Source organism: Heloderma suspectum, chromosome 17 (assembly GCF_057233095.1).
Source record: "Heloderma suspectum isolate Gila_16-S chromosome 17, 16-S_ref, whole genome shotgun sequence".
Classification (NCBI taxonomy): Eukaryota; Metazoa; Chordata; class Lepidosauria; order Squamata; family Helodermatidae; genus Heloderma; species Heloderma suspectum.
The window spans coordinates 9,715,275-9,738,591 of record NC_139474.1 but is presented as its reverse complement, the minus strand read 5'-3'; the positions used below and the strand labels follow the sequence as shown (position 1 = coordinate 9,738,591).

Below are 23,317 nucleotides of genomic sequence, written 5' to 3'. Positions count from 1 at the left end.
CTCCAAAGAAACTCGTTTCCCAGCTTGGGTGTTGCATCTCTTACCATAAAAGCAACATTGACGCCAGTTCGCACTGCAGGCCCCGAGCTCTCCAGAATATCTGGAGTCATGAGAGGTGTGGAAGAGAGGGCACTTCCATCTTGGAGCCACTCGCTGTAGCGCAAACTTGACATCTTCAGCCGCTTGGCAGGGTCCACTGTGAGGAGACCTGGGCACAGAGTGGAAGATACGTGGGGGGATAGATTAGCAATCAGAAGTGGGAAGCAACAAACATCCACCTTTCTGATGGATTAGAGGGTCTGGAGGCAGGCCTGTAGAATAAAATTTGGCAGGCCAATGCAACACATCAAAAAACTGAATACAAGCATTCTAAAAAAAAAAAAAAGGCATTAAAAGTGATTTGCCTTATTAAGGCCGCAATCCTATGTGCACATGTTCCATTAAAATCAGTAGAACTTACTTCTGAGCAAAGTTGCATAGGACTGGGCTGCAAGTCAATGTAATAAAACCCAATAAAGTTAAAAACTCAAGGGCTATCATCCTAGTTACTTTGTGTTAATTGGCTGGAATGGCAGAAAGCCAGGAACAGTTGTTTTCATTAAGCAAGTTGGGTAGTAAGTTGCTTCTGTCTGATTTTCCTTATATCTATAAATTTATTTTTTTTAAAGCAGAGTTTTTATTTTATTTTTTTAAGATTTGGGTTTGTAAAGGCATAAGCAATAGCTTATGGAATCTCCAGGGGATGGGGTACTAGAAAGAGATACTGTCCAGAGACTGGATTTCTTTAGCCCGATGACTAAAAGTAGCAGGATAAATGATCCAAAATAACCTCAGTATTTCCTTCATTGGTCTAGTCACCCTTTTTTAAGTGCAGAAATTCCTCAGTAATGCTTACAGTCTTTCTTAAATTCCTAAGCACTGCTCCCCACTTCAGCATTTGATTTTGGGATTTTTAAATAGATCCAAATGGTCTTAACCCAAAGCCTAGATCCTTCCCAGCCTCATGAAACCTCAAGAGCAGAACATTCAGCAGATTCTCCTTCAAGGGAACAACCCACCGAAGTCTCCCCACCTCCCATCTTCAGACAGGCATACCCACTCCACCCCTTTACCCACCACACATGTTCCTCAAACGGTGCCCTGATGTGCACTTCCATCACCTCTAACCAGCTCCTTTGCTTCTTCAGACACATTCTTCCAGGCCTCGCCCTCCAGGGAGAACCGTCCTTCCTTGATCTTGTGCATGATCTCAGCTGCATGGTTTGCTGCACTCCCTTCCTGACTGCTGTGGAAGGGAACCTGTCCAGATAGCATGGTATACTGGGGGGGTGGGGAGATAACAGAAGGAAGAAGTGATGCAGAGACACTGGGTGACACACCAGTTACGCAACCATAATGCCTCCCTGTTCCTTTGTACTTCTAGCATTGTAGAGTGGGGTGCTTATCCCAAGCCTGCTCCATCTCCCAGGACTGTTGAAAAGCTCCTTAGAGGATGCAAGCCCATCAGAGGAGAGCAAACAGGCCCCACCAGCTAATTCTCTGGATTGATGCAACCAATTGGCTGTTTGCGGGCTCCTAATATGGAATGATTAGAGGAAACTTCTTTCTCTTAGTTCTTTCTCTTTAAAAAAAACCATGCATATCTGTAAACTGTAATTGTAAGCAGCCCTGAGCCTTAGGCTTAAGGAGGGATTGAGAAAATATATACAGTTAGTAAGTAAATGTAACAAAAGGAGTAAAAAGAATCTCAATCAATTAGAAAGCAATTAAGCAAGTTACTAGCCCTCATGTTTTGCAGAAGCAAGCCCACAAAAGGGGTTAATGTAAGTACTGGAAAGTGTGAAGATGGCTGGGGAATTCTGGGAGTTGTAGGGCTTCTGTCTGTTTAAACATGCATAGGATTGTACCCTTAGTGAGAAATAAGATGTGATGCAGGTTTGGGGTTGGAGGGCAGAAGAATGAAAAGGGGACAGGATAGTGGTGGTGGGGAGTTGCAGAGCTACTTCTGAAAACTTTTTCAGAAATCTGAGATGACTGTGTATAAAGGTTTGAGTACATAAATAGGCAGCAAGGCTACTGGGAAGAAGGGGTAAACCAGAACAGGAGGGGAGAGAGAAAGGGGGATGGAGAGAGAAATAGCTTCTCCAGGATACCTCCAGCCCCATCTCTGGTCCCACTGGCCTTTTTTCCTCCCAGTCCTTCCCCCTCTATTTCCACCTACCAAGATAACTCCCAAGCTCCAAAGGTCACAAGACTCATCGTAGCCCCCATCCTGCAAGAGTTCGGGCGCAGCATACTGCAAGGTAAAGCAGGGAGTCTGCATGGGCTGCGAGTTCTGAGGACGCAGGCGGGCAAAGCCAAAGTCAATGACCTTCACGGGGGCTCCCTCCGACTCATCTGCATACAGAATATTCTAGAGAATGGAGCACATCGAAAGCCGTCACCACTCCTCAGCTATGTAACTGCCCTGCCTTGAACCCCTTGAACTCTCGAGAACTTCTTGGGAGAACAGGACAACCCCCACCCCAGCCAATCCCAGCTCTCTTGGGCCCTCTGACAAGCTGCCAGCTCCAAGTCACTTGGGTGCTCAGGTAGATTCCCAGTTCCCATTTGTAATCAGCCAGCCTCAAATGTTTGTGGCAGCAGCTGCTTCTCCCAAGCCCTGATAACCTAGGCTTGAAGTTAATTTGACACTCCCACCCAACCAAAATGAGAGCCGGTGTGATGAAAAAGAAAGAAGCGTTATTATTGGATTAGGAAAGACCTGGATTCAAATTTCCATTTGGCCATGTTAAGCTCACTTGGGCAAGGTACTATGCTACCTCATAGCGGTGCTGTGAGAATAAAACAGGATAACTCCATGTAAACCATTCTGAGCTCCTTGGAAGAAGGATATAAGTGGGACACGATCTGGACCCTTCTCCCCCAGGCTGAGATAGTGCCAGCAATGCTCTCCATACCAAAAGGGTGGATTGTGTGGGCAGGAGCGCTTGCCCAAGAAGGGGGAGGCACTCACTGCTGGACAGTGGGCAAGGGGATTTATGGAACCCTGACCACAGCCACAAACACAGGGTGTCAGAAGCGGGACCAGCAGCCATCAAGAGAACTGAATAGGAGAGCGGAAGACACCAGGATCTCACAGAGCATCCTTCTGTCCTCCAGATTGGGTGGGCTATCCCTGCTGGCTGGGGATGATAGGAGTTGTACTCTAACACATCTGGAGGGTGCTAGCATGGGGAAGACTGTTGTGGAGTGTCAGGAGAGACACTGTGACCCCAGGGGTCCACAAACGGCAGCTTGGTTTTCTTGCCAACCATAAGTTGTGGCCGCCATCGAGCATTTCCGTCTGTCGGGTCCTGCAGCATGTTCAAAGAACTTGGGCAAAGGGGCATTGCGCTGCTCTTGTGCTGGCCTTTTGCAGGAGGCCCCAGTGGCATCTTTCTACCTACCCTACATCAGAGAGATTGCAGAGCTTCTATCCCCATAATGAAACCTCTAGGCTTAACCAGGGGCAAGCATCTCCCACTACATCACCTCACCCACCCATCCTGCTCTTCCTCCCCTTGTACCTCAGGCTTGAGGTCGCGATGCACCACCCCAGCGTCGTGCATGAAGCTGACAGCAGAAACCAGGCTGCGCATGATCTGGCTGGCTTCCGACTCGCTAAAGTGCTGTTTCTTCTTGATGCGGTCGAGGAGTTCCCCGCCTCGGAGCAATTCCATCACCAGGTACATGTGATACTGTTTGAGAAGGAAGGGGCAAAGAGCTGAGAAAGGCAACTCTGGGACTTGAATCCAGGAAACCCTTGGCCTCAGCACCCACATCAGGCACAGAAGGGAAGAGGGGCATGTGACTGGCAGACAGCACGAAGTGTCTGGATCAGACTGGCAAGGCTTAAGTACTAGGCTGCTGGCCTTCTGCCCCTGCCTAGTCAAGAGAGCGGTATCTTAAGCCCATTCTGCTATCTGGCTAGACTCTGGGCCCATTTATGCTGTCAGATTTGAATTGTTTGAGTTGCAAATTATTCATGTATTACATTTAAACCCCACCTTTCTGCATTAGCACCCAAAGTGGATTAGAACAATATAAAAATAAACAATCAAAATAATAATGTTGAAATAATAATACAAAACATGTAAAATAAAAGAGCAGATGAATATCAATGAAAAGCCCTGCAAGACAGAAGAAAAACGATCAATTTAAAAGCCAAAGGGCTATTTCAATCGAAAGCTTTTTGCCTGTCAGTGGAAGAGGCTGGACTGGCTTTCCTAAGGAGGGAATTTCAGGGCCTGGTTGCAGTGGTTGAAAATGTCCTCTCCCGCCTGAAGCCTTGGCCAATGGCCATACTAACGAGGGATGCTGGGAGCTGTAGTAAAACATGTCCGGAGGGCACCAGGTTGATGGAGGCTGCCTCTGATACTGGTGGGTTTTTACTGTGTATGTCAGGGGTGGGGAGCCGCTTTCAGCCTGAAGACCAAATTCAAATTTCAGAGCTGCTCTTGGGGGCTGCATCCCAGTGGTGGGCAGGGCTGAAAGCAAAAGGGGCACTGACACCCCTCCCCCCCCCCATACCAGCATATTTCATCTTAAAGCTCTTACTGCCAGTAAGTGAGCCTTAGGAGAGGCGTTTCAACTTTTCAGAATGGGGGCGGGGGGGGGGGGGGGCAAAAGCCAGAAAAACACCAAATGGTCAGGGGAGGGGAGGGGAGGGGCTAGGGCCATCTAGGTAGCCTCAGAGGGCAGGATTTGGCTGTGGGGTTGAGGTTCAGCACCCCTGGTGTATGTGTTTGGTTTTATTTTAATGTTATACTATAGTTTTAAACTTTTATATTGTATTTTATCATGTTGTACCTTATGGTTTTAATTGTTGCGAAGCTTCCAGAGAGCTTCGGCCATTGGGCAGTACAGAAATGTAATAAAGAAACAAACGTGTTGCAGACCACTCTGGGAGCCATTACCATGAAAATGTGGTCTGTAAATATGGTCTCTAAATAAACAGGGACAGAGGGGGAGAGGCATGCAGGTACAGTAGGATCCCTCACGTACTGTTGGGATGTTTCCACCTGTGAGAGGAAGAAAGCAGAAAGATTACCTCGTCATGATGGACCTCATGTAACTTGACAATATTTGGGTGGGCTTCACACATCTTCAAGGCGGCCACTTCACGCTGTGTATTCACTTCCATCCTGGATTAGGAGGTGGGAGTGAGGGGTGGAATTAAAAATAGGGTCAGTTGTTACTTCAAAAAAGAGCAACGAAGACACAGCCACATGGACAGAGACATAATTTTTGTTTTTCTTGGGCAAGGGAGGTAAGGAGGAGCCAGTGGCCAGGCCCCGTGAGGAAGCCAACCTCTGATCCATTAAGAAGAGCCCTGCTGGGTCAGACCAAAGGTCGCCTAGTTCAGCACAGTGCTTCCCAGTGTGGCAAACTAGGTGCTTCCAGGAAGCCCAGAAGCAGGACACGAAGGCAGTAGCTGCTCTCCAGAAACCAGTATTCGGTGACAGACTATTTCTGAACATGGAGGTTCCATTTAGCCATCACAACTAAGGGTGAATATAGAGCTCCTCTCCTCCTCTAAGATTATGCCTAGTTCCCTTTCAAAGCACAAGGCCACCACCATATTCTGCAGCAGCCATTTCCCTTACATTAATGATGCATGGTGTAAAAGAAGAACTTCCTTTTTCCTGCCTTGATTCTACCCACCAATCCATTTTGTTGGATGACCTTGACAACTAGCATAACCAGAGAGGGAGAAAAACTTTTCTCTGTCCACTTTTCCTACACCATACCTAATTTTGTCATTATGCATAGCATGGGAAAAAAATGGTTAACTTCAGGTCGTCCACTTTAACAGATCTTCTGAGCTGCTGAATGCTGTCCCTTGTGAAAGATTTTATAGTGTGGAATGAATACCTGAGTCCAAAAATGCCAACATACCATTCCTGTTGCAAAGGGCACACGTGTTCTCAATGTGGCATTTCCCTTTAAGATGCACAGAGGTAAGCTGGAACAGACTGGGACAAGGATGAGGAACCTGTAGTCCTCCAGATTTTGGACTCCAACATGGCCAATGGTCAGGGATAATGGGAGATGGAGTCCAACGTCTTCAGGACTGTAGATTCCCTACCCCTAAACAGGACCTTGCTTCCCACTGGCATTTCTTGTATTCTAATTGGCCCCCAACCTGGCCTTCCTGATTGGCTGGAGACCCTTATATAAACTCCCAGTCGCTTGAGAACGCTCAGCCTGGGCAGCTTGCTCAGAGCTCCCCTGGGGTGAGCCTTTGTTTTCCACTCTCTTGGTTCAATGTGTTAGCTCTATGCCAGGAGTGCAAGGAAAACAAATCTATGAACAAAAAAGGAAGGAACATTCTGGCATGTGTGCAGAATTCAGCTGGGCATTCATGCCCTCTGAGGTTCTGGGCATGAGATAAGAATCTTTTGGGGAGGGGAAAGGAGTGTGTGTGTGTGCGCGCTAGGACGGAGGTGGGGGGACAAAGCACCTTCTGCTGATGATCTTGACAGCAAATTCCGCCCCAGTTTGACGCTGCCGGCAGTGGCGGCATAAAGAGAAGCTGCCCTCACCCAGCGGCGACTCCTTCAAGTCCATCTCATACTGTTGGAAGAATGAAGAATCCTGGGCAGAGGAGCAAGGAGTTAGAGCGGAACCCATGGAGGCATCCCCAAAGAGAAGGCTCCTCCCACGCATGGCCCACCCAGTCTGGGACAGCCTCTATGTCTGGTGCCCTCCAGATGTTTTGGACTACAAGTCCCATCATCCCAGACCACTGGCAATGCTGGCTGGATCTGATAGCGGACATCCAACAACATCTGGAGGACCACAGGTTCTCCACCCCTGACATACACAAAGGTCTCCAAGCTCAGAATTCTGAGGGGGGTGGCAGATGACATCAGCATCCTTGCTAATAAAGTGCCGGCACTGCACCCATGAACACTGGTTCCACTACATCACTGCCAACACATCTGGAAGGCACCAGGTTGGGGAAGGCTGATCTAGAGAGAGCCTTTTGGCTTAAATACCCTATTCCCCTTCCCTTGGCGGCATGCGCCTGCCCCAGCTGAAAGGTGACCCTTGCAAAGCATAGACTGTGGTGGTAGAGTGTGAGGTGGGCACTCATTGTCTTTTGCCCAGGGTCCCTTCAAAACTGGAACTAGCTGCATCTCCTGCACAGGTAAACCTCCACCTACCTGGCTCCTTCTCCTAGCGCTGTTTTTCAGTGTGTGGGTTTGCTTTCAACGTGGGACTTTCCCTCCTCAAACAACAAAATGTGGTGGGCAGACATGCTGTGGACCGATCACCCGGATCGGCCCTGGATGGCAGCAAATGCAAAGGACCCGGTACTTGGTGTTCTGCCAGTCAAGGCACATCCCGGGAGGGATCAGAAAGGGCCTCCCTTGGAGACTGTCTGAATCTACCTAAGGAGAAGCCATCCCAGCAGTTCCCTAACTTCCAGGGGTTCCCCAGTTCTCCCTTCCAAGGAGGGCTGTCACCTTCATCATGGCACTGCGGGCCACGGCAGAGCTTCCTGGGCGTTCTCCATCCAGTGCAGCCCCGAGCACATCAGCAGTCACAGCGTTGCGGTTGAAGAGGATGGAAGGAGCAATGAAGGAATATCCCTTTCAAAAAGAAGAAGAAAGAAACATGGGGGATCAGCAGAGTCCCCCTGTAGCAGACCGGTGCCAAGTGCACAGTTTCATTCACCCTGTGAGCTAAGCTACGAATATAGCAAAATCAGGTGGTGGAATCCTTCCTGGACTTCCCATTTCACACCATGCGACTGAATGTTTCCCCACCTAAAAAATAGGGTGGTTATCTGCCGTGTATTCTGTGGCCCTGGGACACCCTCCCAGGGCTCATAGGACTGCAGCCCTAAAAGTACTGAAACATTTTTAATGCAATTTCTTTACAAACTGCAGTCAGCATGCACCATCTTAGAGGAAGCATTCCTACTTCTCTCTCACAAATGGGCCTGACTAACAAAGATCTCTTCAGTTGGGTGACTGACCAGGTGATTTTACTTCCTATGTAGATTTAGATTACACTTAATACACACTGACAAATCCTTCTTGTCTTAAAGTGCCTTCAGTCAGAATAGTCACATATTTGGCCCTCTGTGACTGCAGATTAGAGAAGGAAAATGAGGAAGCACTAAAGAGCATTCTGAAACTTGCAGCCAAAAGGACCGTGCAGCTGGCAAACCTGGAGAGATTTTTTAAAAACACGCGCACAGAAAAGTGCTTTCATTCTAACCCCATGTCCCACAGATGAGGAAGTGTGTGTAAGGTACTTTCTGAAATGATCTGATCAGGAAAACAGATTGTGCTTGAACTTGAGAACAAGAAAGCTGTTCTAATTTGCAGGCAACTTCTACTGATTTAAACGGTCTGAAAGTAGGGCTGCCATTGCCCAACCAAGGAAGAAGTTTTGGGTCGATCCATCATATGACTTGTAGCAGATTGATGAGTTGATTATATCTGCATAAATTTGAATATGGAGAAAAACAATGGTCCTAAAGGAAAAATGCATACTTCCTTTGTTGTCGGACAATGTGTGCCAATGTCACAAGCAGCATCACCCTAGAAGAGACATTCCCCTATTTTACTCATACACTTCTTGCCATCTGGAGTTTTTATAAACACATATTCAAAATAATAAACCATATTTTTAAAAAACTGCCTGATTAATTGGAGGGAGCACCTTTTTAACCTATCAAAATATTTTAAATTGATTAACCTAATAATCAGTTCAACACAATTTCAAACAACCCCAACCTCTCTTTTAGAGCCTTCCATGCTGGTAACACAGCAAGCCGCAATACCCCCTCTCTGGGGCTTCCAGAGCTAGGATTATCAGAGATAGAAATCCTCTCTGTTCACCCTCCTCTCCAGGCTGGGAGTGATTCCAGACAACTGTTTATCACATCAACACCCTGCTTCATTCCCAAAATTTTACGGGGGGCGGGGGATGATGTCATCTTCCACTTGTAACCTTCCCCTGTTTTCCCATCGCATCTTTGTCTTTTTTCTTACCGCAAAAAAATCCATTAATGAGGAAAAGACAGAATAGCAGGGCTGATTGTTAGCGCTAGGAGCACTCTGTCTGCTAGCACCCTCAGTCCTCCCTTAAGGTGGGATCTAATGATGTCCTTCTGCCAGCAGAACAAATACCACTGCCCCCCCTGCCCACATGCCCCCCCCAGATCTGCTCCAGAGGCTTAGGGGACCCTGTGGAGCAGACCTGAGGGGCATGCAAGGGCCTGCAGAGGAAGGGAAACTTCTGTTGCGCAAACAGCACTCTGCTTGCACAATGTTGAATTTAACCTGTAGTTCTCTCTTTTTGTTCTTGAACTCTTTAAGCCAGCCTTCTGCAACCTGATGCTTTGGACTACAACTCCCAGCATTCCTGATCACTGGCTAGGCTGGGTGGGGCTGATGGGAGTTCAAGTCAAAACATCTGGAGGGCACCAGGCTGGGGAAGGCTGTCTTCTGCGCCAGTCTGCAATTATTTTAGTTTCTTTCTTCGGTACCGTTTCCCACCTCCACGGTATCCTCTCTGAAATGGGATGATAGGAACCGTGCACCGTCTGCCAAGTGTGGCCCTGCCACAGATTCAGAACCCTCTGGCATTCACCTGGAAGACGCGGTCAAGGCTGGGAGGGGTCCCAGCGGGAGAGTAGATGGGCTCCAAGCTGGTGAACTCCTCTGCAAAGTTTCGCACATCCAGCTCGCTACGGATGAGGGGCTTGAAGGGGGGCTTCACCCTGCGTGCCGCTAGTTCTGTCCAGTCCAGGCCCTGGGGGAGGAGGACGCCTGGTTAAGAGCATGGCTACGCTGCAGGCACAAAGTAGCTTAGCTGTTGTGGCTTCACAACATGGAATCCTGGGAGCTGTAGTTCTTTTAAATGGGCTATGGGCTTCCAACACAGACGCATTCTACACCCTCTCTACAGCCCTGCAGATTCCTCACAGGAAGTGACAGCAGTTGAAATCATTTTTGAACTAGTTTGCAGGGGAGCTGTGTGAGGAGGCCTGGGGAGGGTCCATCATGCCAATGATTAAGTGTCATGCCAAGTAGGGCCTTCTGGCCACTATGCCCGGTCACGGTGTTCTGTACGAAGGGAGAAGGTGACCAACCCTCTTGGGCGGGGTGTCAAGCCTCTTTCAGCCTGAAGGCCAAACTCAGTTTTAGGGGAGCTTTGGGGGGCCGCATTCCAGTGGTGGGCGGGGCTGAAGGTAAAACAGGGTGGGCCAAAATAGCCTATTTTAGCTTAAAGCTCTCACTGCCAGTAACGAAGCCCTCAGGAGAGGCGTTTCAGCCTTTTAGAACAGGGGAAAACGTGCACAAAACCCAGGAAATCGCCAAACAACTGGGACCCCAGGAGGGCTGGATTTGGCCCAGGGGTCTGAGGTTCTGCATCCTGCTCTGTGAAACTTGCAAGCTAAGGGTGCTTTATGGTCCAAAGTGATGGTCAGAGGATTTTCAAACGACTTGTAAATGATCAGATATTACACACACGCCCACAAAAGACAGTGCTTTCTCCTCACCAACAAACTGTAAAAAGCTGCTCTTGGGAAACTGGTCCACCTCAGGGAAGTGGTGAACTCAAAACAACATGTTAGCCTAATCGGGGGCTAGATGCAACCCAGATTTGGGGTGGGGGACAGGAGCATAGAAAGCTGCCTTATACAGTCAGACCGTTGGTCCATCTAGCCCAGTATTGTTGACAGTGACCGGCAAGCAGTTCTCCAGGGTTTCAGGCAGGATTCTTTCCCAGCCCTACCTGGAGATGCCAGGGATCAAACCTGGGGCCTTCTGCATGCAAAGCGGGAGCTCTGCCATTGAGCTACAGCTCCTTCCTGTAGAGATGGCGCCATATGATGGTGATGGGCCAGTTGAGCTGTTGGGGACTACAACTCTGGCCAGGAGGAAGCCAGACCTCACCCTGAAGAAGGGGTGCTCTTTGATCTCCTGTGCTCCTGTGGGCCCTGAGCCCAGCCGCTTCTTGGGGTCCTTGCACAACAGCTTCTGGAGCAGGTCGCGGGCAACACGGCCAATGACTGATGGGAATGGAGGGTCGCATTTCAGGATCCGCCTGGAACACAGATGCAGCCTTGTCATCAGGAAAACCTTGCCTTGTGTCTATCAAGCACCCACCAGCTCCTTCCACTCTTGCCAAAGCCCATCTTGTCACCTCCCAGGCTCTGCCATGGATCTCAACCCACTCTTATTGCCAATCAATCTTTGCTTTTCCCAAGCCCCTCCCTGTTACCCATCAGCCTCACAATAACCACTGACTCTTGCTTCTCCAGCCAACTCCACTCTATTACTCATTAGCCCCAGCAACTCACACCAATCTGTTATGCGTTCCCCATCAGCCTCTCCAATCCAGTTGGCCCCTCCTGCCCACCATGGCCCCTGCCTTCTTTCATCAGCCCTGAAACCCACACCCGCCTCTCCTTCGGGCCTCCCCCAGAGTCTGCCTTACCTGGACACCTCGGCCTGCGAGTTCTTTTCTCCCTCCAGCGTGAAAGGTGAGGCACCAGTCAGCAGCTCAAACATCAGGATGCCCAAACTCCACCAGTCCACAGACTGCAAGGAAAAGGCACAAAGCAGCTGGGATATAACCAGGGCAGAACCGACAGCCTCCTCCACCTCTCCTTTCTTTCCTCCCTCCCCTAATACCTCCATCTTCTTGTTGTTTGTCCTTTTACCTCTTAGAAACCATCCCAATTCCTCACCCTTAGACTGCCTAGAGTTGTCAGTCGACCAATGTTTTACTGGCCAGCCAGTAAAACCCTGCTCTGCATTAAAATGACATAAAAAAACACAACACAATTGTATTGTATAGTCACACTAAAAAACTTAGACAACATCTTGATGTCTTTAGAGGTGATTTCTGGGTTCACATAGGAGAAGTCATTTTTAAATATTTGCTGGGTATTTTCTGGGAACTGCCCATAGAAATCAACGGAGAAAAATCCAAGATTTTAATGTAGCTATGTGTCTCCTACTACCACCCCAAGCACTTGTCATTAGGTCACTGAGCTTCAGCCTATACAGCAGGTTAGGGAATGCTGTTGAACTGTATTGGTGGGGTAGGCAAAAGGTAGACCTCCAGATTTTTTGGACTTTAGCTCTATGCATTCCTGACCACTGGCCAAAACATCTAGAGACCTACGCTGTACTAGCATTAGGAGGAAGCTGGTTCTCCTTCTATTGAATGCAGAACTTGGTCCCTAGCATTCAGAGTTTGGTTAAAATTTGTTTATGCTAACATTCCTTCAGGTTATTTGTACGTTCTTCAGAATGGCATGAATGTTAGACTACATTCAAAAGCCTTTAGTAGTAAATTACCATTATTAGGCCTTTATATTCTGGGTTGTCAAGCAGAAATATATTCCTGATCTTTGGATTAAGGACACTGATGCACAGTATTGTATGACTGCTGCTTATAAAACCTGTTCTCCAGTTCACCCTGATTTGTCTTTTAACTTTATTAAGGATCATGCCCATTATATGGATAACTTAACTGTTTCCAGGTATTAGCTAATCTTTTCTAGGGCTAGATTTAATGGTTTCCACTCTGCTTTATTGGGCGGCTGTTTGGGGGTTATTCCCTGTTATGAATGGCTTTCTCCTTGTGGGGACAGAGTGATCGAAACCTTAATACATGGGAGAGGGGTGGATATAATTTTTACAGAACATTTTACAAGCTAGATTACTTACTCCTATTTTACTAAAATATCCAGGAAGGACTTTCAAGTTGCATTTGGCGTTTTTATTGGTGATTCCAACAAAATAGGAAATGAAACAGTGGCCAAGTGTCATAAGAGATTCATAAAAGAATTTTGTCAGGTCAAGTGCAGTTTGACCTTTATTTGTTTTAATTTTTACTTCCACCACCACCTATTTCATTTTATATATTCATTTATATTTTAACCTCCTTTCACGTCAGAGAATTATGTCTTTGATGTTCTGTTTTGTCTTTTGAATATGTCTATAACTGTAATAAAACTGAACTGAATTTGCATTGCGATTTACATAGGCAAGGAAGGGACTACTTTTTGTATGTTTAGAAACTAAAAAAAAAATTAAATACCCACAAAATAAGACCCAGTTGGAAAAAAACAGGAACTCCTCCTTTACTGCTCCTTATTGTTTCAGGGTAGACACACAGCCACAAACATAGCTGTACTGAAACTCTGGATTTCTCCAATGGTTTATATCGCCAGTTCTCACTTTAGATATGTATGTATGTATTAGATTTGTATAATGCCCAACTGGCAAATGCCCTTGGGGCAGTTTACAATCATAAAACCAAACAACAACAAAATAACAAAAAAAAGACAATGAAGGCACAGTCCTATGAATGTTTAGACAGAAAAAAATGTCCTGCAACTCCTAGCATTCCCCAGACAGCCATACGTGCATGGGACTGTGCCTTAAAAGTATCAAAATAATACAATGTTAAACATTAAAAACATCAAGAAGCCAGCAGTAAAATTAATAATCAAGCTACAGATTAAAGATTAAATACCTGCTGGCTGGAGCATGTTGGGAGCTGTAGGACTTTTTCTGTCTAAACATGCTTAGGATTGTGTCCCTAGCCTCCCTTGGCTAAGGGCATAGGATTGCACCCTAAATGTATATAATGAAGGTGGCTCTTTCTGGGAAAGGCATTCCACAGATAGGCCATTACAGAGAAGGCTCTTTTCCTGGTAGCCATCCATTGCAACACTGTGGGCAGTGACAGTTCAGGAAGAGGATGATGGGGCTTGTAATCCAACACAGCTGGAGGGCACCAGTTTGGGAAGGGCTGTCCTAAACCAGCTTAGGGGTTTTATTATATTTTGTAGTATATAAATATCACAAATAAATACGTAAAATAAAATACAGCCTCCAGTTTCCAAACAAAAAGGAATGGGAGTCAAATAGAATCAAATATTTATTGTTCTTTGCTTTGAGGTAAGCTGCATTTGTGAACTGGCTGAAGACTTTACTTAAGAGGCGTATTGAGCAGTTGTCCCCACAAAGAGAAGTCACTGAACAAATATATAGGGCTGTTGTGCACTCACAGTTGGGGGTTGGGATTGGTCCCTTACTTAGCAGCCAGCTCTTGACCTGCCATTTCCATTAAGAAAGCTCCCCAATATCAGTGCCCCAATTTGAAGTGCCCTTTCCAGTACAAAAGATTGAATGGAATTAAGAACGGGGCAGATTTGAATTCGCTTGCATTATAAGTAGCCGGTGCCTGATGTGGACCTAGCAGGGCCAAGCAAGGAAGGAACCTGAAGGAACCTGAAAGTCAACCAAGAAAGATTCGCAAGACAACGCATGGGGCCAGGGGTGCCGGAATGAAACGGGCCAGTTTCCACGCCTTTGCTGGGACTCAGAACTCAGGATTGCCAAGTTGGGAGGGGGAGGGGAAAGGAAGGAACATGTTGCACACTGCACTGTAGAGAAATACGGGAGGATGGGCCAAGGCTGATTCCAAGTTGGGTTTCCTCGACAATAGGCGGCCATCACAGAAAGCCAAGAAAGTCTGGCCTTGTAAACAGGAAAAAAGCTTCAGGCAGTGGAGCATGAAGACAAGAGCCATAAGGATGGCTGAAAGGATGTCTCCACAAAAGTCCTTCTCTGTGCATTCAGGGACGACAACACACAGCCCGTTTTCCCCAGATCAGTTGGCAGACGTACACTGTAATCCTGGATGGGCAACCTTTTTTCTGCGGAGGGTGTCTTTCCCTCACGGGTAATCTGTTGGGGGTCGCATGTCGGCAGTGGGCAGGGCTGAAGCCAGCAGTGGGTAGGGCCAGAACCAAAAGTGAGTGGGTGGGCCCTTTTCTCTTTTTGCCACCCTCTTTTCTCTCTCTCCCTCTCCCTTCCTATGCAGTGGGCTGCTTGGAAAGGGACAGTTCAGACCTTGCCAGAAGACTGATCGCATGCTTTTGAAATCAGGCTGAGGGCTGCATGAAATTAAGCCAAGCCCCTACTATAATCACTCAGTCCTACCATTTCTTCATGCATCCTGGGTCTCCTATCCAGAAGGAAAGGTTGCTGGGGAATGACCCGTTGAACTGCCATGATGCTGTACACATTGGAGGCATAAAAGGAACTAAGAGAGGGGACTGGAGGTTTGGAGGAGAACATCCATTTAGATTTGGCTGAACTGTAACAGCTAGGCAGGAAGTAGGAATCATCCGGACTAGAATTCTGTGCCTTGAAGTCCAGCGGGCAGCACTGGAGCCTGTTGGCCTCCCAGGTGCTTCTGGAAGCCATCATCTTCCCAAGAAGAGATAGAGTCAACCCGAGAGAAGCAACTGTAAAGGAGTCCCAGGCTCCACAGTGTTGGAATGGTGATGGCAGGGGTGCACACCAAATAAAGGTGCTGGCAAAGTGCTAATTCGTTCTTAGGGTTTTTTAAGTAGTTTATATGTGCAGTGAGAGGAGTCACTCAGGGTGCAGAGCTAAGTAACAGCTCTGGGTGCATCGGAGAAGCTTGGGTGAAAACAGGGGTCACAAGAGGAGTGTGGGAGGGGATGTTGCTTAGCAGCCAGGTGCAGCCAACTAAGTTTCCTTTTAGCCTGTGTTTCTTGTGCATGAAAAGACTGGCATGTTCAGTATGGTCTGTAGTAGTAGTGGTTTCATTCTGTTAGAAGCCTAACCTGATTTGCTCTGCTGTTTTATGCTTAGCCAGGGGACTATCTGTGTATGACTCAGTAAAGTTTACCAAGAATCCCACTGTCTGGATTCAACCTGTCTTATTCAGCTACTTCTGCTAACACACAGAAAGTTTGCTTGGTAGTTACATCCCCTGCACAACCACCCACCTTGGACTACCCTGCCTACATCTGATATAAGGAGTCCTGCTGAACCAAACTCCAACAATTCCTGGTGCCACAGCCACCTTATGAAGTCCTGGGAAGCATTAATGCCTGTCATTACATGCTGCTCCTGTTCACTAACTACATACTTTCCACTCACAGTAACAAATGGAGAGGCTAGGAATCCAACGCTTTTGTACTTTAAGGGACCCGAGAATTGTGCTCTAAGATGGGTGGGCAACTTGAGGCCCTCCAGATGTTGTTGGCACTCCCATTAGCCCTTAAAAGCATAGCCAGTGGTGAGGGTTGACAGAAGTTGCAATCTGGAAGGTCACAAATTATCCACCTCTGCTCTAAGAAAATGCCATTGTTTTGCCTCAAGGAAACCCAAATTCTGAAATCAAAGGGCAGAAATTCTGCAAGTTGATCATATAAACTGATTCCAAGTTACACAGCAGGAAGAGAGAAATGGAGGTCTGTTGCATCCTGGTGTGGATTCCCTCTACCTTCCATGAGCCCCTGTCACCCTTGCAGAATGACTGGCCAAGATCCTCCAATGGTACCTATTTACTTATTTACTCAGCATGCCACCTTTTAACTTTAACTGGCATTACTTATGCTACCAACCAAGCTGGGAAAACTGCCCAGGTCACCAGTGGGGCTTGAACTCACATCTGCAGGCCCCGAAAGACACAATGGCATTCCAGCCAACTACCAACTTGAGCCACGCCAACAGATTAGGAAAGCACAAAGAATAGGGAACTTGAAACTGAATTTATTACAGATGATGAGGAATTTATTAAATCTGACTTTAAATTTTCAGTTTGTTAAAAGATAGCTAAGTCACTAGCATATAGCAGTCTTCCCTAAGTGTCTCCAGATGTGTTGGACTACAATTCCAATTATCCCCACTAGTGGGGGTTGATGGGGGTTGTAATCCAACACATCTGCAGGGCACTGGGTTGAGGAAGGCTGTTACACAGGTTCAGTTGAGGCTGCTTGCTCACTATTCCCAAATTACAAACAGTATACAAATAATTTCCCACCAGCACCCTGTCCAAAACAAGGTTTCCACTCCATTCTTTTCTATAATATATACATCCTGTGTCTTACGACTTCTGTGTTACATCTGGCAAACTGTTTCTAACTGAAGATCTTGTCGGTTGTTGTATGGGCTTAGGGAGCAATCCTATGCATGTTTAAACAGAGAAAAAGTCCTACAACTCCCAGCATTCTCCAGCCAGCTGGGAGTTGTAGGACGTTTTTCCCCACCTAAACATGCATAAGATTGTGCCCTTAGCTTGTCAAATTTACCTTGGTCAAGATGAGTTATGCATTTTCTAATGCAAAGCCCTTTGTCATTCATATCTTTAAATTTCCTTACAGATAATGGCCTGCTGGATTCTGACAGGCCCCACCCAGAACCCACTAGGTTCCATTCTGGCTCTGCCCCTTCCCAGCCCAGATTCTCCCTGGTCCCGCCCATAACTCAGTAGGGGGTCCACACTAGTTCCACCCTGAGCTATGAGACTCTGTTCTAACTCTGACCCTAATCCACCAGGTTCTGCCTGTTGCAGCAGGGCAGGGGCAGCATTTTTGAAATATAGAATTGGCAACTCTAGCACAGCCATTTCAACCCCTTTCCCAGGTTACCTTCCATGCCAGTTCTTCCCTTACCAGATTTCCACTGCCAGGTTGCCCCAGTCCCAACCTCTCCCTCATCTATGTGAAGCTCCTCACCTTGCCATGTCCACTTTTGCTCCGTACAATTTCTGGGGCCATGTATTCGATAGTGCCACAAAAGGAGAAGGTCCGCTCTTTCTGTGGTTAAGGGCATAGCAGAGAGAGAAAAGTGAGGAAGGTGGAGAGAGAGAAACTCCAAATCAGAAAAAGGCACCTCTCCCTAGAGTTGCCAACTTGTAAACTAGCTGCCATTCCTATGCCTTCAACAGCGTCTTCATAAGCAGGTGACAAAGGTTTATCTCTGTGCCGTGAAAGCTTCACCTGCTGATGTTCTCGGAACACATCGCTGTTGAAGACACAAGAGGGTTTTTTCCTGGTTAGTTGGCAATGGCCACAATTGCACAAAATGCAAAGCCAGAATTCTTCAGAATCCTGGCTTAGCGTTCATGAGCATACATGCTAGTCAAGGTTTGGCATAGCCAGGCACCTGCCGAGGGCCCACACCCTAGCTTCTGCCACCTGCTTGTTCATCAGCCTCCTGCTCTGGCCAGACAATGCTGGTGGTGTGAAGGAGGAGCAGTAGATGCCACTGCCTGCTTGCTCATTGCTTCTCTGCCTTGCAAGCCAGCAGGTGGTAGCAATAATCAGGAAGAGGAAGAGCAGCAGCCAATGACAATGCTGGTAAGCGGGTAGACCCACTGTGGGAGAGGGTGTCCTGCCCAAGCGCCCTCCAAAACCTGGAGCTGGCAGTGGTGCTAGTGCATGCTGCCAGATCATTCTTGTTTGGCTCCTCCCACAAGCAGGAGCAGCTGAACTAACCAAGAATGTAGCAAGGCAGAGAAGCTTACCGTTGCATCTGAATCCAGACCCTGGCTTGTCAGTCCTCAAACAAATCCGGCACCCAACATCAAACCCTGGATTCAAACTCTGGTTTTTAGATAGGAATGACAAGCCAGGAGTCCCGGTTTGGACAAAACCGTAACCTGTTCCACCTTGCTAAACACCTGGTTAGTTTAGCTGTTTTGCAGGAGGTGCCAAGCGGAAACGATTGGGCAGCATACACCAGCATGCTTGCTCGTGAATGCCAAGCCAGGATTCTGAAGAATTCTGGCTGAGTGTTTTATGTGAAGGTGACTAATATGCCCCCTTCCAGAGGAGTGGTTTGTACCAGCCTTTCCAAATCAGGTGCCTTCCAGACTTTTGGACTTCAATTCCCATCTGCCTCAGCCAGCATTTGTCAAGAATCCTGGGAGCTGTCAAGAATCCTGGGAGTTGTCAAGAATCCTGGGAGTTGTAGTCTAAAATATTTAGAGGGCACCAGCCTAGGCATAGTGATGTCTGTCACTTGGAAATCCAGTTCTTTTTTTACTCGACAGAGTTCCGTGGCATGTACAGCTCAATTTGTGTTTGCAAGCCAAGCTGCGGGCTTTCCCCCAAACTCCAGGAACTTTTTTTGCACGTTCCCCCCACCCCCAGGCAGGTTCTGTAATTTGCACGAATTTCTGAGCAATTTGCACACATTATGGCCAAATTTGTGCAAATTGCTCAGAAATGGGAGCAAATTGCAGAACCTGCGGGGGAAAGAAAATGCGCAAAATGTCCAGAAAACCCACAAATTAGCCCAACTTGCTGCAGATTGAGTCAGGTGCTGCAGTGGGAACTGAAACCAAGTCCAGGGGGCCAAACTAAGGAAAACTCATTGAACTCCACCCCACAAACAGATTTCTCTGACATCCATGGCTTGGGAAGGCTGGTTTATATGCATATGAGACTACTGTCAGACTCCTGGCCGAGCCAAGGCAGACCTCTTCGGAGGAGGAGGGGCTTGATCCCTCAAAACACCTCTCTCCTACAATAGACCTGGGCCAACTTGAGAGGTCCTGTGGCAGCGATGCCTCGCCTGAGGTCCCCAATAATCCCTTCAACGCCACCTTGAGCCCAGCTGTGATTCTAATCTCCTCCTTCCACGCATGGCTCACCAGAACATCGAGGACGACAGACCACTGGGGGCACTCAGAGCTGTTGTCGGAGTGCCCGTCTGGCTGCCAGAAGACCCTTTCATCCACGGGATATTCATGAGGAAGGGTCTACTTGTGAGGAGGAAGACCCAGCTGTGGCTACTGAGAAGGCAGACCCAGCTGCAACTGGGGAATCAGAGATAGCCAGCATATAAACTCTCAGTCTTTCCCAGACCTTTGCTGGGGTAAGAGCTCCCGCAGAGCTATTTTGTTTCAGTTATGGGCTTAAGACAATAATGTGGCACAGATGGAAATGGGGATATGCTCGTAAGACCCCCTCTTCTCACACCAAGAATCGTGTTATGAATTTTCCAGCCCAACTCCTCTAATATACGTTGTTGAAAGTTTTCTCCCCTCGCTGTATGCTGGCTCCATTTTCTCTGTAACAGCCCTGTTCTCTGCTGAGAGAGTGGTGGCTCTTTTGGGTAAAGATAGTTTCAAAAACTGTCCTCTGCAATGTTGTTAGCAGCCGTTCCAAATATATACCTCAGCAGCTGCACTGTGCGTGAAGCGGCAGGCTGTGCACCGCATGATGCCTTGGGGTCCATGCATATGCATTGACCTACATGTGTGCTAGAGACAAGATGAATTCGTTCTTCACTCAGAGCCTTAATTTCTGGAGGCCCAGAGGAGGGACGCAAGAACAGAAGGAGAGCCCCTCAGACCAAATGCCCATCTAGTCCAGCATTCTGTTCCTATGGTGGCCAACCAGATGCCCCAATGGGAAGCCCACAAGCTAGATCTGAGGGCCATGAATGCCAAGGATTAGCATTCCACGTTAGCCATTTGCACTCACACCATTTTAACAAAACATCCTCTAAAACATAAAAACAGGAAGAGTGATTTACTTCATACAGGGACCAGAAACCCAACTAGGTACCTTCCAGAGAGTTTGGAGTACAACTTCCATCAGCCCCAGCCAGCATGGCCAAAGAAGATGGGAGCTGCAGTCCAACACATTTGGAGGGTACCAGGTTGGGGAAGGCTGATCTAGACTTTAGACTGCAGATGGGGAGTTTGTGAGCATGTGAGTAGTGTATGTGAGAGCCATGTCTGAATGCTCACTGAAGTGAAATTCACACAAGCCTATTAGACTACATTAATTTATTTTATTAGAACAGTGGGGTTTTTTTTTTAGGTTTTTGCTGTTTTGCATTGACTTATGCTGCTCTCCTAGTATACTTTTCAGCCCCCCATTCCCTCAACAGAATTCTTCTTCTTTTGCAGGCCTGGCACCAGCCCCTAGCATCCTAGGGCAGCTGCTGTGGACCGAGCTGGGCCCACTAGCACTGACACCTGCCCAGGGCCCTCCACATCAGGTAGCTGGGTCTGAAAGCCTCCATGGCATTTCCCCAGTGCCCAGGGTGACACTACAGTGGGCACTCTGGGGCATTCTGGTAAATAAAAATGGAAGCTCCCAGCCTCTGATGGGGGTACTGCTATTACTGCCAGACAAGTCTGAGGGGGTTAATGGATGTAAGAGTGCGCCCATCACCAGAGGGCATTTACCCAGGAACCAGCCCTGATCTCTCAGCTACGGACTGCAGCTTCTTCTCCAATGACAGTTCATTTAATCCGTTCAAATGTCAACCCACGATCCCTTGGCTGTCAAGCCAGTTCTACCTCGGTCCTGTCTGGGCTGGATCCACACTGGAGTCGGATCCTAACATAATGCATGGCTTCGTACCAATGCATCTCTTGGGATGGGGAAAAGAAGGCCCAGAGGAGCCAGAGGGAGCAAGACTCACATCCTCAGTCACAAATTCCTTGCTCAGCCCGAAGTCTGTAAGCACCACATGACCCTCGCTGTCCAGTAAGATGTTCTCCAGTTTCACATCACGGTAGATGATGCCAAGCTAGGGACAAGAAAGGGCCTGTGTTTATGAGTTTATTGCACCACTTCAGAGATCCAAGAGACTAGGCTGGCTTCTCTCCTCTTGCCTCAGTCTCACAACTTGGTATGCTCCAGATGTTTTTGGCATTCACCTCCTATCAGCCCAGCCAGCATGGCCAATGGCCAGGGCTTCTGGGAACTGTTGTCTAAAACATCTGGAGAGATCCAGTTTGGGGAAGGCTAATATACAACTGCTGTTGAAGGCCCCACACCTCAAAGCCTCGCTCTCTGCCCCCAGAACCCAATATTGTGGCATGAGCTATTCCCCAGCCCATAAAGGAAATTCATTCTACACTTGTCCAGAGGCACTCAGCAACCATAAACAGTTTTCCAGTGGAATATTAGCAGATCTAAGAGTCTCAAATACAATTTTTAAAAATCTAATGATTCAGCAAAACTTACTGTAGTAATAACGTACAAGTGAAATCATCCTAAATCTCATCAGATTAAGACACTGAGTGTAATGTCAGGCTCTTGAGTTTTATTTCTGTTCTGCAGACTGTTTGATGGATCTTTGTTACAAAACAAAAGAAATACAGGTCTCTGCTCCAAAGAGCTTACATTCTAAGTTTAGATGGGGCATTCGGGGGGGGGGGGGGATAACAATCCAGCAGAGAAAGGGGAAATGAGAGAGAGACCTTAGTGACCTTTCCTGCCTTTCTGTGACTAAGGGCACAATCCTATGCATGTTTAAACAGAAATACGACCTACAACTCCTGGCATCCCCCAGCCAGCAGTGCTGGGAGTTGCAGGATATTTTTCTATCTAAACATGCATAGGATTGTGCTCTTAGTACATTTTCACACAGTGCAAAGTCAAACTATGGGAATGAGGAAGAATGAGTTGTAGGATTTATTTCTGTCTAAACATGCATAGGATTGCACCTTAAGGCAGCTTTACCCATCCTGGCACCCTCCAGATGTGTTGGACTACAACTCCCATAATTCCTAGCCAATGGCCATGCTGGCTGGGAATTATGGGAGTTGCAGTCCAATACATCAGAAGGACGCCATTTGGGGTAAGGTTGGACTAAGGAGCAAAGAAGCTCCCTACACAGGCAGTTGCTCATACCAGGTCAGACTACTAAGAAGACAAGAATGTAAGAGCCATGCTGGATCAGACCAAGGTCCATCTAGTGCAACGTTCTGTTCCCACAGTGGCCAACCAGATGCCCATGGGAAACCCTCCCGCTCCTGTTCCTCAGCAACTGGTGTACATAGGCATACTGGAGGTAATATATAGCCATGATGACTAGTAGCCATTGATAGCCTTATCCTCCGTGATTTTGTCTACTCAGAACCATCCAAGCTGGCAGCCATTGCTATTATTTGACCACCTAACTCAATATGATTTACTCTAACAGTGGGCTGCTCTCTGGGAAGTCTTTCAGGGCCAAACCAGATGTGGCATTATTCATGCAATTAGTAATTGTGTGAACGGATTTTTTAAAACGTAAATAACAAAACAAAATAAAGGGTAAAAAGCCTCCCTCCCCCATGCCAAGGACTTGTATGACATAATTTACATTTAACATTTTAGAAACTTTTTAAAAAGTGAGCAAATAGCAGATCTGGGTTGAGGCCATGGCACATGGGAGGAGTTTAACCCTCCACCCCTGCCACAGTGCTGATCTGGATGGAGGTCCCCATCCACAATTGCTATTTGTATCCGCTGGAATTACCACCAAGGGGAGAGTCCCTCCTGATGCAAATAACAGCTGAGCAATGTGTGATCTGGCCTGGGGCAACAGCAAGCAAAAAGGGTTTTAAAAAAGCTTTCTCCAATCCAGATCTACTATTTACTTTTTTAAAAAATGCATGCAATTACTATTTGCATAAATAATGCCATGACTAATTCAACCCTCACATCACCTGG

At 47.4% G+C, this 23,317-nt stretch overlaps 1 protein-coding gene across 4 annotated transcripts in view; it reads right to left on the bottom strand.

Annotated features, from left to right (window-relative positions):
* Nucleotides 1-23,317, bottom strand: part of RPS6KA4 (ribosomal protein S6 kinase A4) — a 36,402-nt gene that overhangs the window by 4,151 nt on the left and 8,934 nt on the right. For 2 of the 4 annotated variants that reach the window (XM_084824386.1, XM_084824389.1), the window contains exons 5-16: nt 21,297-21,404; nt 17,588-17,668; nt 11,509-11,612; nt 10,965-11,115; nt 9,655-9,816; nt 7,515-7,640; nt 6,506-6,639; nt 5,093-5,186; nt 3,570-3,740; nt 2,222-2,413; nt 1,161-1,320; nt 45-208 (exon numbers count right to left, since the gene is read on the bottom strand). In XM_084824386.1, the coding sequence (XP_084680512.1) occupies nt 45-208; nt 1,161-1,320; nt 2,222-2,413; nt 3,570-3,740; nt 5,093-5,186; nt 6,506-6,639; nt 7,515-7,640; nt 9,655-9,816; nt 10,965-11,115; nt 11,509-11,612; nt 17,588-17,668; nt 21,297-21,404 (1,647 nt within the window). The remainder of the gene's footprint in view (nt 1-44; nt 209-1,160; nt 1,321-2,221; nt 2,414-3,569; nt 3,741-5,092; nt 5,187-6,505; nt 6,640-7,514; nt 7,641-9,654; nt 9,817-10,964; nt 11,116-11,508; nt 11,613-17,587; nt 17,669-21,296; nt 21,405-23,317) is intronic. The other 2 variants (XM_084824387.1, XM_084824388.1) reach the window with 2 other exon arrangements.